Raw genomic sequence first — 18,213 nt, 5'->3', positions numbered from 1 at the left:
CAGGCAGCCCTCATAGAATAGCAAGTCAGTCAATTTGCCGTGTTTTTTCTTTGGTGCATGGCTGGGATTCAAAACCTAAAGTCTTAAAAGACCCAACATACCATGGATCCACTCCCCTCTTCTGGAGTAGAGTCTCTCCACGGTGCTGATGAAAGGCCTTTGGCTGTCACCTGCAGGGTCTTTTGCCCTTGGGGAGTCAATACACCTTCTTCCAAAAGTGCTCCAGGAAGAGGACTGCTCTCTCCCAGTGTGCTCCTGAGATCACTACACCACGTTATATACTCTGGGGCAAGCTCCCTCCTCCCCAGGAGTGCATGCCACAGCTCCACTCTGGAGAAAGTTGTGCAAACCTCAGAGGTTGAGGTCCAAAAGCTGTTTGCAGAAAAGAACTGGGACACTCAGTACTTCTCTCTCCCCATTCCTGGGTCCAGAGAACTTTTTTTCTTGTGTCTTGATGCCACACTATCTCAACACCACACTCTTTCTCCTTTTGTCATTCTAAGGAAAGGGTTCCCTCCCCTCCATGGCATTGCCATTTTTCTCTCCCACAATTCACATCCATGCATTTCACACTTCCCAAACTGTCTCCTCCAACTGTGGAAATACTTTTGCCACACCTCAGATCAATTTTCTGGGTGTTCCAAGTAATCTGACCTTATACAGCAATGTTTGAGGATAAAGAAAACCCATGGTTCTCCTACTTCTCCACCATCTTAATTCTTCTCCTAGAAATAAGATTTTTTACCAAGAAAAACAATGTTCATCATTTCATTAAATGTCTTATTAATATGTTTTAGAAATTTTGAAGAAATATGTAATAAATCTTTTCAAATAATAAGATAAAAATTTAAATATGTACCTAACAGGCTATTTACTTGTTTCCTGCATGAAAACATGTTACTGTAATTCAGAAAATAAGATCCCAAAGAATGTAAACTTTGATAACTAGCATTGTAACAGTGAATATATCATTCTTAATATAAGAAAGGAGCATGAACTTTGAGTTATTTTTCTGCAAGGGTGGAAGATGTATGGTCAGTTGTGTTAACCTGACTTCCTTTTCTGTTGTCATACTATTCTACACAGTCTCCATTGCTACGCTGTCTTTCTTTATTTAATAACCTCTAATCTGGCATTGAGTCTTACCATACCACTCAACATGTGTTCTCAAAATTGATAATCTATCTGTTAATAAAATATATCAGTATTTTTCAGCCTTCACCATTCTTGACCTGTTTGTGGTTTCTGTTTAAATCTGAAAATATTTTCTTTTCTAGACTTACCTGACAGTAGACTCTACCAGAGTTTCATCTGCAACTTTAACTGTCTGTTCTCAGGCTATTCCCTAAGCCAGTCATTCCAGTTAGCTGTCTACCTGTGTCCATTCACCCATTTGTCTGTCTTGTTTACACTTGGCATTGTTTTTAGAGAATTTAAGGAGGATTAGTCTTGTAAATATAGATATTCCTAAAGTATGCTACTCCTGCCCCACCTAATTCTTCTTTAATCAGCACTTCTATATCTCTGTTTCCAATTTAGACTCTTCCCGCAAACTAACTTCTCCAGCTGTGTTGTTAGTAAAATCACCTTTATTCTACATCTGATATAAATTTATCTGTGTCAATGAGAATTCTCCACATCTCATGACCACATGAATAAGTTCCATAGGTAAGGCAAGTCCTGCGAATTCTATGTCTATGATGGTATTCTTATTCATCTCTTTCTTACAATTTATAATTATAATACTCTTTACCTCTTGCATAGATCAGTGGCTTTCAACCAGCTTTTACTACAATTTTCATAAGGTGAATAGTATCTTTATCCAAAACTCACTTTCAAAAGCATTGTCATGGTCTATACTATAGAAGAAAAGAGAAGTTGCAGGTGCAATGCCAGTAAACTAGCTGTTATACCATCTCCTTTATCATCAATCAAAAAAACTTACAGGAAGTAAGTTCATAAGAGCAGCACCATTACAGAGATTTAAACTAGAATCTATTTTTATTTTGTTCAAAGTAAATTGGTCACAAAGTTGTGTTTGATTTACCACCTATATTATCCTTGGACAAGAGATTTAATCTGTCTGAACTTCAGTTTATTCATCTGGACATGGAAATAGCATGGATACTTTTCTCATAAGATTATTGTGAGGACTCATGCATTAATAGGATATTACATAGAAATACATAGGAACTACTTTCCTGTTTCCATGACTGCAGTGTTTGTTGCTGCTGTTATTATTTACTGTGTAAATTCAAACTCCTCTGACATTTTAATAGAGTTTTGTGTTGGGAAGGGAGTAGCATGGGAGAAGTTTATATTTTATCACTTGTCTTCAATCATTTTTATTTAAATCCTACACCAGAATTTTCTGACTCAATCCTTTGGTTCTTGTTCTCTCTTCTTGAGAAGCCTTTCTAACTCCTAGCCCTGTCTGCAAGTATTTGAATGACTTGTCTAAGATCTTACATCTAGTTAGTTACAATAAACAGGAATAGAACCTGCCATATAATAAGAATAGTTTGGCTTTATCCTAAAAGCATGTCCTTATGTTTGTCCATATCGAAAATCATCTGCCACTTTCATAATACCCACCCACACAACCTTATAATATCTTCATGGAAATTGTATTTGCCAGCTTGCTATTTCACTTTTCTAATTGCTTTGCATGTAGTAATGCATTTAATCTTCAAAATAACTCTTTGAGACAAGTATCTTGCTATCCCCATTACCTGAAAGTTTAGAGATTTTATTATCCCCATATTAAGATGCTTCCTATAATAAGATATTCTACAAAATGATTAACAAATTCCAGTTCGACTCAACTCCTGAGGTCTCTTCCATTTGACCAAGATATTGCTCCCAATACCTAAGGTATTTCACTAGCCATGACAAAACTTTATTCTTCCACATTATTTAAGTCATTGCTTATGCAGCATAATTTTCAAAAGCCAAGATATAGAAGCAACCTAAATGTTCATGATAGATGAATAGATCTATAAACAAAACAAACAAAACAAAAACAGACTCATAAATACAGAGAACAAATTGATAGTTGCCACAGAGGAGGATAAGCGTAATAGGTGAAGGGATTAAGAGATACAAACTTCTGATTATATAATAAATTAGTTATAAAGATGAAAAGCACAGTATATAGTCAATAATATTGTAATAACTTTGGCTACAGATAGTAACTACATTTATTGCGGTGACCATTTTGTAAAGAATGTAATTGTTGAATCACTATGTTGTAAAGTTGAAACTAATATAAATTATATGATAAGTAGACTTCAATTAATAACAATGAAATAACAAAATTTCTCAAAACTTTTTGGAAGTCTGTAAAATTGCATCTAATACACCAGCATTTCATAGTATGATTCTCAAAAGCTTGCATGAGAATCATCCTGATCACTTGTAAAAAATGGAAATTTGGGCATACCCAAGATCTATGCAATCAGAATTCCTAAAGCGGTCCTAGAGATCAGTATTTTCATTGCCAGAAATGTATGGTGAACAAATTACTAATAAACACTTCTTTGTTGAGATACAAGGAATGTTTCTTCTCTCCTGCCTCCCAAGATGACCCCAATAGCTCTCTTCCAACTGAAGGTACTAGGAAGAATTAAATACAAATGATCTTTCTCCCTGAACTGGAAGAGTCTGATGAGTTCAGTGAGTCAGCATCCTTCTCCAAAACACATGAGCTAGGAGACTGTGCAATGTCTTTAAGAATGTTTACTAGCCTCTAAAGGCTGACCCTTTAGGAAACTTCCAAAAAGAATAAAGTTCTGGGGTGCCTGGGTGGCTCAGTCAGTTAAGCATTTGACTTCGGCTCAGGTCATGATCTCACGGTTCCTGGGTTTGAGCCCCGCGTCGCTTGATGTTTTTCAATGCACCTGGCAACCTGTGCTAAAAGCTTTCCATACATTCTCTTATTCACTCTTCACAACAAAACAAGATTTTGATCTTATCTTTCTTTTATACTTAAAGAATTTGCCATTTGGACAGGTAACAGGTCCTCTTACCTATGTTTGTATGACTCTAAAAAGTACATTGCAAAATCTTATAATTTGTTGCTCAGTTGCCAGCCAATTAAGGGACTCACTCAAGGTCAGAGTTGGTGGGACATGTGGAACCAGACCGCTAACTCACAGTAAGTGTGCCTTCCATTGTATCATTATGCCTCACTTATGATACCACTGCCAAATTAGGGGTTTGAATTACTTTATCAATATTACCTATTTCAAATGTAAAGGGTATGCTTAGAGACAGTATGAATCGCATGTGTACAATAAAACCAATATTTACTTTTTCCTAATTTCATTGGAATAGACATCGTAAGGATTTATTTCTCAGTTCAGCCAGAAAGAGAGTACAAGGAGTAACCCATGTAAGTAAAATTGGGGTTATGCTGATCTTTGGGAATGACACAATTTACCTATGGAGAATATAAGGTTGCCTGTTATATAGTGTGTTAATTATCTGCCAAAATATCTGTCAAGAGACTACATAGCCTAATTTCTTTAATAATTAGTAGTTTCTATTTAAAATTACAGCACACTTTTTTCTTTAAATGTAGGCTTTCTTTTAAAATGTCAGAGTATTAAAAAAATTAATTATGAATAAAAGAAAAATGAAGAGAATTCCAAATTCCAAATCTTACGGAATATTTTTATCACTCATTGGTTTAATAAATTAATTAAAACTAACATAACGAAATGTTTTGCTGTCATCCTGACATCCAGATGATCAAATACATGTAGTACAAATATTACACATGGTCAAATTAGAAGTCATTCATATGTGTGAATAGCTGTCCTATTGGTCACTATAGGACTAATAGTTGGTCACTGCCACAGGCCCTTCTGACTTTGCCTTTATTTAAACAAAAAATGTATCCTCAATAAGCTTTTAGAGAATTTGAAATTCAGAAATGAGTGAAATCAGAGAACAAATTTTAAAAATAAGAAACAATGAGAACAACTTAGAGGTTTTAACCTCAGAAATGGACTCTCAGGAAGACCTGGATAAATTCAATAGACCTACTATCTACAGGTTCTTCCTCTCCTATGGCATAATACTTAAACCACTCAAGCTAAAATCCCTCCAGTTAAATACTCATTTAGGTGAGTAAGCATTGCACTTTAAAAAATAAAATTCCACAAAGAGAATTAGAGATGAGTAGTTTTTACTTTATTTTTTATTTTTTTAATGTTTTATTTATTTCTGAAAGAGAGAGAGAGAGAGAACCATGAGATCATGACCTGAGCTGAAGTCTGATGCTTAACCTACTGAGCCACCCAGGTGCCCCAAGCCCTGTAAAGTTTATAGAACAATGCCTTACATGTAGCAATTAAATATAAATATTGATTAAATGAAAATAAAGTTAGCTAAAACTATCTTCAAAATTGGGTTGGGAACACAGATGAGAGATGAAATAAAAGTATGAAATTGCCATAATTAAGACAGATAGTAAGACTGAAGGGAGACAAGAGGAAACAGTGCTGTGGGAAAGAGGCAGAAGAGTTTTGAGGGAGAGATGTGGCAGCTGCAGGAATGAAAATTTGGCAAAAGACAAATGTGGTTATAGGGGGGTGTTCAATAAATTTTGCTATATTATGTGGAATGCCAGAACCATTAATTACTCTATAAACCATTAGTAAAAATTGGTATTACTCATACATGCTTTTGAAACTAGATTTGTTTGTTTTGTGTTTAGTCAAATGATATGTGAGATTGGCTTCATGGGGCACTCAGTGAGAACAGGCAGATCCTAGGATACAAGTTACATTCAGTATTTAGGGTAATATCCTCCCTTGTAACTATACAAAGATGGTTATTGTATTTGTTTTGCCATTCATTATAGCCTTAGTACCTCACAAATTATCTAACACATGGTAGGCCTAAGATACACATTTGTGAAGTGTGAGGATGATTTCACATAGTGTCAGCAGAGGAAATTTGATCATGTTACTCATGCACTTCAGATCTTCTAAAGCTTCATCATCTATGTTTTACACAGATGTCTATGTGTATGCCAATTCAAATGATCTTGGAGAGATTTTTTACTCCATCAACTGCCACTGCAGCCAGTTCTGTGCAGCAGCAACAAGTTTCACACACTTGCAACTTGAGGGTAACCTGTAAATGCAGAATTAACTGCCTGTAGCTCCATCTTTAAGGGACTGGGAGGTGGAAGGCCACTGATAGCTTCACAAAGGAGACTGCTCTGAGTGCATTACATAAGGCTCTCTTTCTTAGGCATCAAGCTCCAGCTGCCTGTAAAAGTGGTCATCTCCATAATGCAATCCCTTTTACCCTCTTTCACTCCTCAACTGCACTTCATCCCTACTCCCATTCTCTGGGATAAATTCCAATTAACTGCTACCTATAAGCAGATTTTGTTTCAAGGTATGCTTTAGGAAAATCCAAGCTTAGGCAATAAATTCTATAGTACCTTTTATAAAGTAAAATTTAACTTGTACTTGAAAGGAAATAATGTGCCTTGTATATAGCTTCTATTATTTTCACGAAGGTCTACTTTTTTTTTCACAGAAGTGTAAAAACACAATGTTCTTGAAATAATTTTCATAGCTAACTGTACGGTCACAGCAGATTAAACATAATTTTTATATTCAAACCCCTGCAGAGGTGTTTGCCAAGTTTGCAGAAATATCCATTACAATGCCTGTCTCTGCATTGAGAGGCTTGTAAAACCCAGCAGGGATTGCAGCTGACCATGCTACAATAAATGGATTCATCCACAATTGCATTCTATTTTTATTTTATTTTCAGACTAAGTGTTGAATATATGCCACCTACTTGGGAAAACATTCAGGAATATGTCTTTCTTATGAATATACTTTTCAATTATTTTCTTTTTGAAGAGAGATCAAATAGCAATAAGAAAGTTTTGAATAAAAAATGATTCCAGTCTAATCTATGCCTCTCTTGGAGTAATACTAAAAGTTTCCTGTTTTTCACACATTATCCTGATGTGAATACTATAGTCATTCAGTAAGCTCAGTAATTTTTAATTGAAACTGTTAACTTAGGTTGTATATAAATGTTAAGACTGAGAAGTTTAGAAGTTAGTAGGTATTGACTATAGACTTGGTTCCCTTCTGAAGTAGGGGTGAGGGATAGTTAGGTGAGATGTGTTGATAGTCAGCTCTGCTTTGATGTGAGGGCAAGGAACTGGTGTTCAGGCTGCAGACACCCAAATGCCAGAATGAGGTCTTACATTGTGTGTCACCATAACATTAAGTACTTCAGCCTTCCATGAAAAATTCATTTATATTATTAAGAGACATGTCCTTTGCTCCTTTTGCACATAGGTATAAGGAAAGAGTGGGATTCTTGTATTTCACGGAGACAGTTGTTCAACATACATACCTTCAACCCCCTTTTGTACAGTCTTATGCCCCCCTCCACAACTAGCTGATTTCAAAACTTTTTTTTTTTATGTTTTATTTATTTCTAGGAGAGAGAGAGAGAGAGAGACAGCGTGAGCAGGGGAGGGTCAGAGAGAGAGGGAGTCACAGACTGAAACAGGCTCCAGGCTCTGAGCTGGCAGTCAGCACAGAGCCCGACGCTGGGCTCGAACCCACGAACCGCGAGATCATGACCTAAGCGAAAGTTGGGCGCTTAACCGACTAAGCCACCCAGGCGCCCCTGATTTCAAAACATTTTTAGGCTTCCACTAGGCACATGGTCCTCAATGCCTTCTATAAATCCTTTAACCATTATTCTAGGTTTTAGTTTTCACCATCTGATAAATCTTTTAATTCACATCCTACCTTATTCTTTCAGAAATATATCACACTGTCTCATTTTTTAATGAAATACTTCCTCTCCTTCAGCATTATTATTGATGATGTGGATTTCTTCTTGTAGGGGTCTCAGGAAGGGAACAGGCAACAAATATATGCATCCAGTCCATCATTTTGAGCTCTATGCTCATATCTTGTTCAAATACTCATTTCCATTGGCTTTCTTTGTACTACACTTCTGCTTTTCCTATTAAGTCTCTGACTTCTCATCTTCTGTGGAATTTTTAATCTTTACTCTTCCAATGCAATTTGGATTATGCAAGGCTTGTTCCTAAGCTCACATCTCTTCATTTCACACTTTTTCCATGAACTTTTTTATAGCAATGTTTTATTTACCATGTGCATTGTGATGACTCATGTTCATATTTCAACACTATTATTAAAACTATTAATTGTATTTCAGAAAAATTTAAGAAGAATCACATTCAAAGTGTATTAAACTCTTATTAATACTATTATCCTGCTTTCTTTGTTATATTCAATTCAAAGTTTCACTTATTAAAAAGACGTATAGTGCAACATACACATCTCAAAATAGCTCAAACATGTAAAAATATATTACATGATGATTATCTAGTAATAATTTATAAATATCTATTGATTTTCAGCTTTTATATTATTTCATTGGAAAGTTTAGAACATGTAAAGTGTAACAGTGAAGGTGGCAGACAAAAGGACATAAATGTAGTGTAGAAAGGGTGAAGGAAAAAGTAGTGATAAAAATATCTTCATGTTATATAATTAGAAGTCAAGAATTAATTTCAAGATCTAAGAGAACAGTAAAGATTTAAATACATTAGCAAAGTTAAAAAGGTAAGCAATAGAAAACTGTTGTATAAATATAAAATAAAGGAGGATAGAAATATATATACACATATGTATGAAGGAGTCAACAATTAATGTCTAAAATTGATTAAACAAGAAAAATAGATATTTTCTAGCATTATAGGAAAACATCATGAAAGTAAAAATAATAAAAAATGTTGGCTCTAGGAAGTGGGGCTTGGTGGGAGGAAAGTGTGGGTTTTTTTTTTTTCCACTAGCACTTATAAACCACTACATTCATTTGATGTTTTTTATTAAAAAAATAAATAGTAGGCAAATAACCACCAAGGAAACAATAACCTTTGAAAATTTACAGAAAGAAGAAATGTGAATTTTTTAACTTCTCTTGTAAAATTATAATTAACTCTGTCATCAAATAATATAATTGAAAGTCAGAAAAAGTTTTATTTCTTTTTAACTTAAATATTAACCTTAATATAACAGATTGCTTTACTTGTTTCTATTTGCTTTAATAAGGTTTTTTGTATAGTACAGCTCAAATAATGATCTTTTAAAATACAGATATTCATAAAAGAAAAAAGTAGTCAGCAAAGTCAACTCCATCAGTAAATTCAGTTACTGTGAAAAAATATATAGTAGTTTAGTAGACAGTACTGTTTATATAAGAAACAGTGTAATGTTCTGTAAGGGTCAAAGGAAACAGTTTAATAATGGAGGGACTAGTACCACTAGGAAAAGGGACAGTATAGTAATTCTATTGAAATAGGATGGGGGAGAAATAGTATGGATAGAGATGTAGTTAGATTTAATTTTATTAGTAGGAAGATACATTTGGTAAGTGAAGAGAAGTGTTCTTGATGGGGCAGTCTTAGGATTGAGAGGCACTGCTGAAGGCCCATGTGAAGTTGGTAATCATGGGTTGATGGTGGGTGAAATTCTCTAGTAGCTCTCAGATTCTCAACGCAGTCACAGATTAAGGCATAGTTGAATTCATTAGGAGTTGGGATTTTGTCAAAGAGTAACAATAGAGGACAGAGGGACAGGGAGTTTGAATAACAACAAAAATTATTTTAATTATTCTTGAAATGTTTGACCATGGAAGATAGGAGGTAAAGTCAAGCGACACATCTGGGCCATGAAATAATAGATGATGACGAGGGACTGTTGAACATGGGTATTGAATTTATTTATTTATTTATTTATTTATTTATTTATTTATTTATTTATTTTAACATGTTTGTTTAATTTTGACAGAGAGACAGAGACAGAGTGTGAGCAGGGGAAGGGCAGGGAGAGAGGGACACAAAGAATCCAAAGCAGGATCCGGGAACTGAGCTGTCAGCACAGAGCCTGTCGTGGGGCTTGAATTCACAAGCTGTGAGATCATGACCTGAGCCAAAGTCAGATGCTTAACTGACTGAGACACCAAGGCACCCCTGGGTACTGAACTCTTAAAGTTCTAGTGAAACTGGTATCTGTTTTTGAATTCTGATTTGTACATTACATGTGCTACTCTTGCTCATAATGGTCAGTGTAATGTTTAGAACAATTACATCAAAATAAGACAGTTACTATCAACCTCGGCCACTATCCAAGTATACATTCTTATTACATAAATTGATAGTGTTAATGGCACTATTTATTGACTAGTCAGAAAATTTTTACAATTTTCAGGCAAAGATGTTTAAAATTCTTAAGGAATTAAGGAGGAAATGCTCAGAAATTTTATGGAAATGGTGTATAGAGAATCACTTCAATTCTAAGCTTTTAACTAAATACTTTTAAAAAATCATAACTGTTTCCTTTTGCTTTTCACCCTCTAGACATTCTCATGTAATCTTGAAGTTGACATAATATATTCACAATAATGGCATTAACTATAGTGAGGGAATATATCATGATGACTCTTAAATATTTCTCTAGCCTTCTTTTATGTATATTAGACATATATATCTAAATACCTACTGCATATTTCGACATGTATTTCCCAAGAAAATTTCATCTTCTCATATGAAAAACTGAATTCCTCATATTTACCAACATCTCAATCTATTCTTTCATCTGTGTTATCTCTTCTTGTGAAGAGAATCATCAAACATTCAATGAACAGTGCTTAAATTTCCTCCTACTCTAGAGCTTGACCTTCAATTAATTATTAAATCTTAGTAATTCTCCCTATTTAACATCTTGCATATTTTCTGCTCTTCACTGGCATTACCACTGTTTTCATTGTGTCCTTTATCACCTCTCAGTTGGTGATTTTCAATAGTCTGAATAAGTTTCCCAATTTCTCTTCTTTTTTCCAAGCTATTCCTCCATGCCATTATGTCCATGCCATTACCTACCTGTGTGAACTTTGGCAGGTCCCTTCATGTCTCTAATATTGGCTTCTTCATCACTGAACTGGATATTGTATTTGTATTCTCTACCAGATAGGGTGTGTGCGTGTGTGTGTGTGTGTGTGTGTGTAAAATGAAGTCTAAATATATAAAATGAGAAACTGAGTAGTAAGCTTGTGATGAATCTTGTGATACAGTGGCATATATTCTAAAACTAAGCATATAAAAGAGTAATGTTGAAATAGATTAGTTTTTAAGCTTGACAATCAATCAGGATTCTAAAGCCCACTTCTTAATAATGCCTTCATGGATTTTTTATTGCATGACAGAGCAAGCCACATATCATATATCAACTGTAATATAGCACTTGACTTCTTTAATGCAATGCTTAACTGTAAATGTCTATAACTACAAATGAGGTGTTTAAATTTGAAGATACTTTAGATAGATGGCAATACCTATAATTAGAAAATCATAATTTCTGCCTGAATTGCACTTAAAAGTTAAAGTTCTAACTGCTTCTATTATTGGTAAAGTAATAACAACAATTATACCTATACCATGAAGTATTAAAAGCCGAACATTCAATTTGAAGGTAGCTAAAATAAAAGTAATGAGAAGTGAACCTATAAAATGCTTGCAATTCATACACATATGTTATAAAGATGCACTAAAGAACAAAGAAAAGAACTGTAGTCTTTATTACAGTTGATCTTTTCAGATGCTCCCTCTTTTTTGGCATTAGGATAGCACTATGGTTAGCTATAGCACCTATGGCACTACGATAGCACTATCTCTTATCCAAAGCTTATCACTTTCCTATTCCAAAATTTTTATCATAATGTATGCATAATCTCAGACTAAAACTGTAGAGTTTCTAAATTTGGTAATTAAAAATATTTGCATTAGGCTTAAGTATTTAGATAAACAATAATGCATCTTTATTTTTCACATTTGCGGTGGCTGAACCATTTTAATCCAGGCTATGCAACTTACCATCATTACGCAGAGTGAGTGGTGTTGGAGGACTAAGTACTCGAGCATTTGTCGCTGTGTTTTTCACTAGACAAATATAGCTGCCAACATCTGATGTTTGGACTTTAGATATATAGAGGTTGCCTGTCTCCTGGGAAATGAATCGCCGGCTGTCTTCCGCCACAAAGGAAGGGAACTCATTAAATACCCAGCTATAGATGATCTCTGAAAATACACAAAATTCAACTGTTGAAAGACACAGATTATTTTACTAGCAGTTAAAGCTCAAACAACAAATCCTTTATTAAATGTAAGATATATTGGAAGGTCATACATATTTGATTCAGATATCTATACAATTTAGTATTTTATGATCAAAGGACTGTTATTCTTAACGATTACAAGAAGATCTGAAATATTTCTTAAGGATGCTTAGCCTTTATGCATTCATCGGTTCATTCACCTATTCAATTCCAATGTGCATTGAATTCATATTAGATGACTGGCACTATGATAGTACTGAAATTAAAAAGATGAGTGAGACGGTTCCCCATTCAAAGATCAAGCTAATGGGAAATTTGTGCAAACCTGTCAATCAATATAAAGTAAAGAAATAGAGACATTTATTTTATTTTAAAGAAGGCATGAGAACGGTGTACTTAAGCGATCATGTTGGTCAGTGAAAACTTCTGGAGATAAAAGACACTAAGCTACAGTACTTACTTATTTATTTAACAAACATTGGTTGACCATCACAATAGAGGCCAGGTATTGTTGTTTTGTTTGTTTGTTTGTTTGTTTTGAGAGAAAAAGAGAACATGAGTAGGGGAGAGGGACAGAGAGAGAGAGAGAGAGAATCTTAAACAGGTTTCATGCTCAGTGTGGAGCCTGACATGGGGCTTGATCCCATGACCCTAAGATCATGACTGAGCTGAAATCAAGAGTCAAATACTCAACTGACTGCACTACCCAGATGCCCCCAGATATTGTTCTAAGTGGAAAAAAGTCTGTGTTCTCATGAAGTTTTCATTATAGTGGGAATAAACCAAGAATACATAAAGAAGTATATATCAACTGGAGATAAGTGCTGTGAAGAAAACTAAGGCATGTTAAAAGAGAGAGTGATAGGGGTGAGAAGGACATGTGAATTTATATTTAAAGATTGTCACTTACTACTGGGTAGAGAAGAGACAGTGTGATGACAAAGCAGGAGCCAGGGGGAAAAGAAGCAGGAGGGATAATGTCCACTAGCTTAAGAGGCTATTTTCAAAATAGCCATGAAAGATAGAAATGATTTGCACTAAAATCGTAGTGGCAGTGATGCTACTGTTTCTGACGAAAGTGTAGTAGTAGAGCTGACAGGAATTGCTGATGGATTCATTATGAAATGTGAGAAAAAGAGGAGTCAATTATTTAGGTTTTGGTCCTAGGTCACTGAGCAAGTAGAAGAAGTCTGCCCTAAAATGGGAAGACTTTTACTAAATGAGAAGTTCTTTAGCGATGTGGGTAGAATAAAACCAGGAGTTTAGTTTTGGCAGATTGAATTTGACATAATATCTGGCCAAATATCAATTAGAGATTGATAAGGCAGTCATACACTTAAATAAAGAGGCTAAGAGAGGAATTTGTGTTTGTGTTATAGATTTGAAGTCTTAAAAGATTAGTTTAACTTGGCCAGATGAAGAGTGTATGGTGTGCTGAAGGTATTCCAGTCAGAGGAGGCAAATGAAAAACTTCATTCGCATGAGGAGTTGGCAGGTATGAATGGACCACCACAAACAGTTTTGTGTTATTGTACTCAAAATTTTGAGGTAGGGAGTGGTAAGAGAAGAGGGTGGAGAGTTCAGAGGTAAATCCAAATTACTAAACATAGATCAACATGGTGTGTGTCTGTTATATTAAGGAGCTTGTGATCAGTCTTATACATAATATGGTACCACTGGGTATTTTTCAAGAAAGGGTTGACATAGATACATATATTAGTAGGTTATTCTGGTGAGTCTGCCAAGATTGGATAATTAAAAGCAAGGTTGCAGGAGAGAACAGTAGAACAGTATTGCATACTGGAAGTGAAGGCTGAAGAAATCTGAATCAGGACCATGATCATAACAATGAGAAGAAAGATGTTGGTCCAAGAAATATATCAAAGCTAAGGCAAAGAAAGAGACATATCAGGATTGCTCTCACATCTCACTTGAGTGACTGGGAAGAGGCTAGTACAAGAAGTTCAGTGGAAATACATCAAGTCAAACTAGTTTAAGGAGAAAGATAATTGGTTCATTTCAGCACACTTTGAGTTGGAAGTATGTGAAGAAAATCTGGTGAAGGAGTTCTAGCACTTGGCAAATAGGTGTTTAAAGTCCATGAAAGGAAATCTGAGGTGAAGGTTAAATTTGGGAGTTGTCAGTATATTGGTATAACTGAATCCACATAAGTAGATGAGATGAATCAGGAAGAGTAGATGTGGTGAGACAATACTCTGGGAAGCACAAACATCTAAATAAAGGTAAGAAGAACTGCCTGTCTAATTCAGTTAAGCGTCTGACTCTGGATTCTGGTTCAGGTCATGATCTGATGGTTTGTGAGTTTGAACTCCACATCAGGCTCTGTGCTGACAGTAAGGAGCCTGCTTGGGATTCTCTCTCTCCCTCTCCCTCTCTGCCCTTCCCCTGCTCATGTTCTCATTCTCTGTCTCTCTGTATCTCCCTCTGTCTCTGTCTCTGTCTCTCAAAATAAGTAAATAAACTTTAAAAAAAGGAGTTAACTAAATAATGGTACAAAAGTGTTCAAAGGGTAAAAGGCAGAAACTGCTGGAAAGATTCAAAGGGAAAATTAAAATGCAGTGTTGGAGGTGCCAATGGCTTAACCATTTCCACAAGATTAAATAATGTCAAATAGAAAAAGGCCCAATAAAATAAAGAAAAATGTTACTTAAGATTGGCATTAGGATATCACTGAATAACAACTTCAATAGCATTCAAATCTCAATAAACATTTGATTTATCTACGTTACGATTGAAAGAGCAGATTCCAAGGCCCCTTTTCTCCTACCTACCTACCATGAGTGCTTAAAAAAAAAATTCATCAGTCTGGCCTTATATCATTTCCAATGGGGAGCCTGGCATTTATTCAGCCTTTCTGGATACTTCAGCAGATACTTGAGGATAATCCATTTATATTGAGAGTCAGTTTTGAAAATATATAAATTTTGAAAATTTATATATTGATAATTAACTTTAAATACCCTCCTAATATGTTACTTATTATTATTTAATTTTTATCTTAACTGAAACAATATAATATATACAGTAAAAGTAAATCATTAATTTTCATGAATATGTGTTTAAGAAGGTGGTGTCATAGACTAGCTTCTGAGAAGGATCAACAACATTTTCATAGGCATCATCTTAGGCAGGTGTATTCTATGCAATCAACTAATAAACATTAAAAATGATATTTCTTCTGCCGCCAAATTGTCCTCTCCCCCCATATGTTTTCTTCACTTAGTTAAATTCATTAGGACTTCCAGAGGCAGGGTTGCCAAGTCCTGACTCAGCTATTTACAGTTGGTTTAAATTAAGCAAATATTCAACTAACTCTATGATTCAGTTTTCTCACCTAAAATGAGAAATAGTATGGTCTGCTTCATAAGTTTTCAAATAAGATCATTTGACCAAAAACTTAACACACAATAAGTATTTATAATATACAAAAAGTAACATTTCTCTTATCCTCCCTCCCCCCCCCCAGCCATTATTAGGTTAGGAGATTTCTTTAAAAATGTTTCACTAAAATATAAGGAAAAAATCAAAGAGGACCTAAAATAACACTGAAAGAATTATAGGTATTAATCTGTTTTCTGTAGAATTTTAATTATGATTGAAAGTTAATTCTAAGCAAGATTTCACCAATATTTATTATGTCTAAGTCATATAACATAGTTGTAAAAGATGCTTGAGAATTCTGAAATATTATATCACATTAACTTATAATTACATTACACATGTGTAATATAAAAGCTTTCAAATAGTTTATCAAATGTTTTATAATGCAAACTATTTTTGTAGTCACAGTTACCCACTTGACTGTCTTTATTCCATTTGATATTTTATTAAGAATTTATTAATAGTGTCCATGTAGTTTTACTCAAAGAAAACCCAGAGTGTAATTAAAGTACTTCATTGTATTTCTGCATTACTCAATTAGACTCTAAATTCAAGTACTTCTCACATTTAGCAATATGAATTCTTCTAACTGTTATAGTAAGAGCTTCATTTGTTGTTCACACATTACTCACATATATTTTGATATTTTTGCAATTTTTTAAAAATTATATTTTACTGTAGTTATCTCAACATTGGCTTGTATTACTTGAAATTTGGCAAAAAAGAAAGCAGTGAAAAATTAAATTAAAGACTATCATTTATATTTCTTATGGTGTTATTGAGTCAATGTTTTGTAAAATATTTTCCCAATAGGAAAAGAATATACAAAACTGGCATTTTCTCAGATTTTACAGGTAAATGAGTAGTTGGGGATTAAACATGTTTATTTAGTTTTTAAAATAAGTTTTAAATTTTGCATAACAAAGCATTTCATAATTCCAAGAAGGATACAATGTAGAAACGGTAAACAATAGAAAAGCTGACAACTTGAATTTGGATTGGATTTTCTTACTCTGCCAAAAGTGGAAATATTGAACTAGGTTAAATCTTTTAAGATGACTACCTACTTTCTCCTATAAGGATTTTCAATCTCTATTAGCATTTTTAAATTATCCTTTCAAATTTTTCTTTGCGATCATAAAAAATAAGCATTAATTATATTTTTATTAAAATATCAGGGCCTGGGGATTCTAAAATTCAGGAAGATAGTAAAACAGCTGGCATTGGTGCCATTGTCTATTTTCATATACCACTTCATTTCATGTAAACTGTGCTTGCCCTTAAAAATTTTAATACAAGTTGATTTGTTAAGTATTAAGATTTGATGTTGTTCATTTCAGAAACATATTGAGACTACTTGGTCAATTGTTTTTCCCATTTTTAAAAAGGTTCTCTTTAATCCCATGTTTAGCTAAGACAATTAAGAATGTTTTAGAAGCTCTTCATAGAATTTTTTAGTGAGTACTCCCTATTTTAACAAATGATGACTACTTTTTGAAATATCCTCTGTATCCTAGGTTATGAGAATCTCTCTTAAGGATGCTTCTTCATTAGATTCAGCCAAGAGCCACACTTTGTATATATTTTCTTGGGATCATCTTTTATGTTAATTTTCACTAGGGCATTTTTGATACTATGTGGCAGTATACATTTGGCCTACAAGCATATGTGTTGTGACAGCTTGACAGTTTGGGTTCTCATGGGAGATTTTGTCGTTCTTTCTAAGTCAGTGAGAGGCATTCTAGTTCACTAAGGGCAGAGTCAATTACAGGCTTAGCTTGGTGCAAACATTGCTATTCTAATGTTCCCTCTCAGGCAGACTCAAAGACGTGTTTTGTCCCAGCATGAACATTTATCTTCAAGCTCCTAGACTCTAGGGTCCATTTCCATGACATAAATAATCTTCGAGGCTTCCCAGATCTCCTCAGAATTAACACCATTCCTAGATTTTAGTTAGGATTTTAGCCCTATATTTTCATTCTTACTTGTTTCTGATATCTGGACATTTACATTTCTTCTTGTGAGTTTAACTGTAGATTGTATTTTAGCCTTATTTTACTCATCATGTTTAAAATTTTGGTAGTAGGAAAGTTTCTAGGTGGGTGTTGTCTATTGTCCTAATCAAAAGTCCAGGTTTCAAGGCTTTATGCCTTGCAGACTTTCAACACAATTGTTGTAACTGATTCAAAGTCACAAAACAGACTATAATGTCTTTACTCCCCTGCCAAATAATAAGATTACTTAAATGATATATTTCCACATCTACAGAGTATGAAATCAGGAGTATGCATGAGCAACAATGCTCATTTTTCATAACTGAAGTGCCATTAATGAAACACTTTGAGAAAGGGGAATGAAATTGCATACTAGACTCTGACGTCCTTGAAAACAATTTCAATTAGTAATCATACATGATTCATTTCAATATTCTTTAATATAACTACCATTTTTCTTCCTAATAATGTATGTACACATTAGAAGCTCTGGGTCAAAGTATTGGAGAGAACACAGTGGATATAGTATCTGAGTTGTTCACTGACCCAATTAAATAATGCCACTCTCCTAAGATCCTATTTTCTTTATCCTTGTTAGCTATAAAAAGGAAAATCTAAA

At 34.3% G+C, this 18,213-nt stretch overlaps 1 protein-coding gene across 1 annotated transcript in view; it reads right to left on the bottom strand.

Annotated features, from left to right (window-relative positions):
- CNTN5 (contactin 5) overlaps window positions 1–18,213 on the bottom strand; it is a 433,859-nt gene that overhangs the window by 361,263 nt on the left and 54,383 nt on the right. The window contains exon 3 of the mRNA XM_039221110.1: window positions 11,957–12,160. Coding sequence (XP_039077041.1) covers window positions 11,957–12,160 — 204 coding nt within the window. The remainder of the gene's footprint in view (window positions 1–11,956; window positions 12,161–18,213) is intronic.

This window comes from Hyaena hyaena, unplaced genomic scaffold (assembly GCF_003009895.1).
Source record: "Hyaena hyaena isolate Hyena2069 unplaced genomic scaffold, ASM300989v1 scaffold_945, whole genome shotgun sequence".
NCBI classification, from domain to species: Eukaryota; Metazoa; Chordata; class Mammalia; order Carnivora; family Hyaenidae; genus Hyaena; species Hyaena hyaena.
This window is presented reverse-complemented; position numbering and strand designations above follow the sequence as displayed.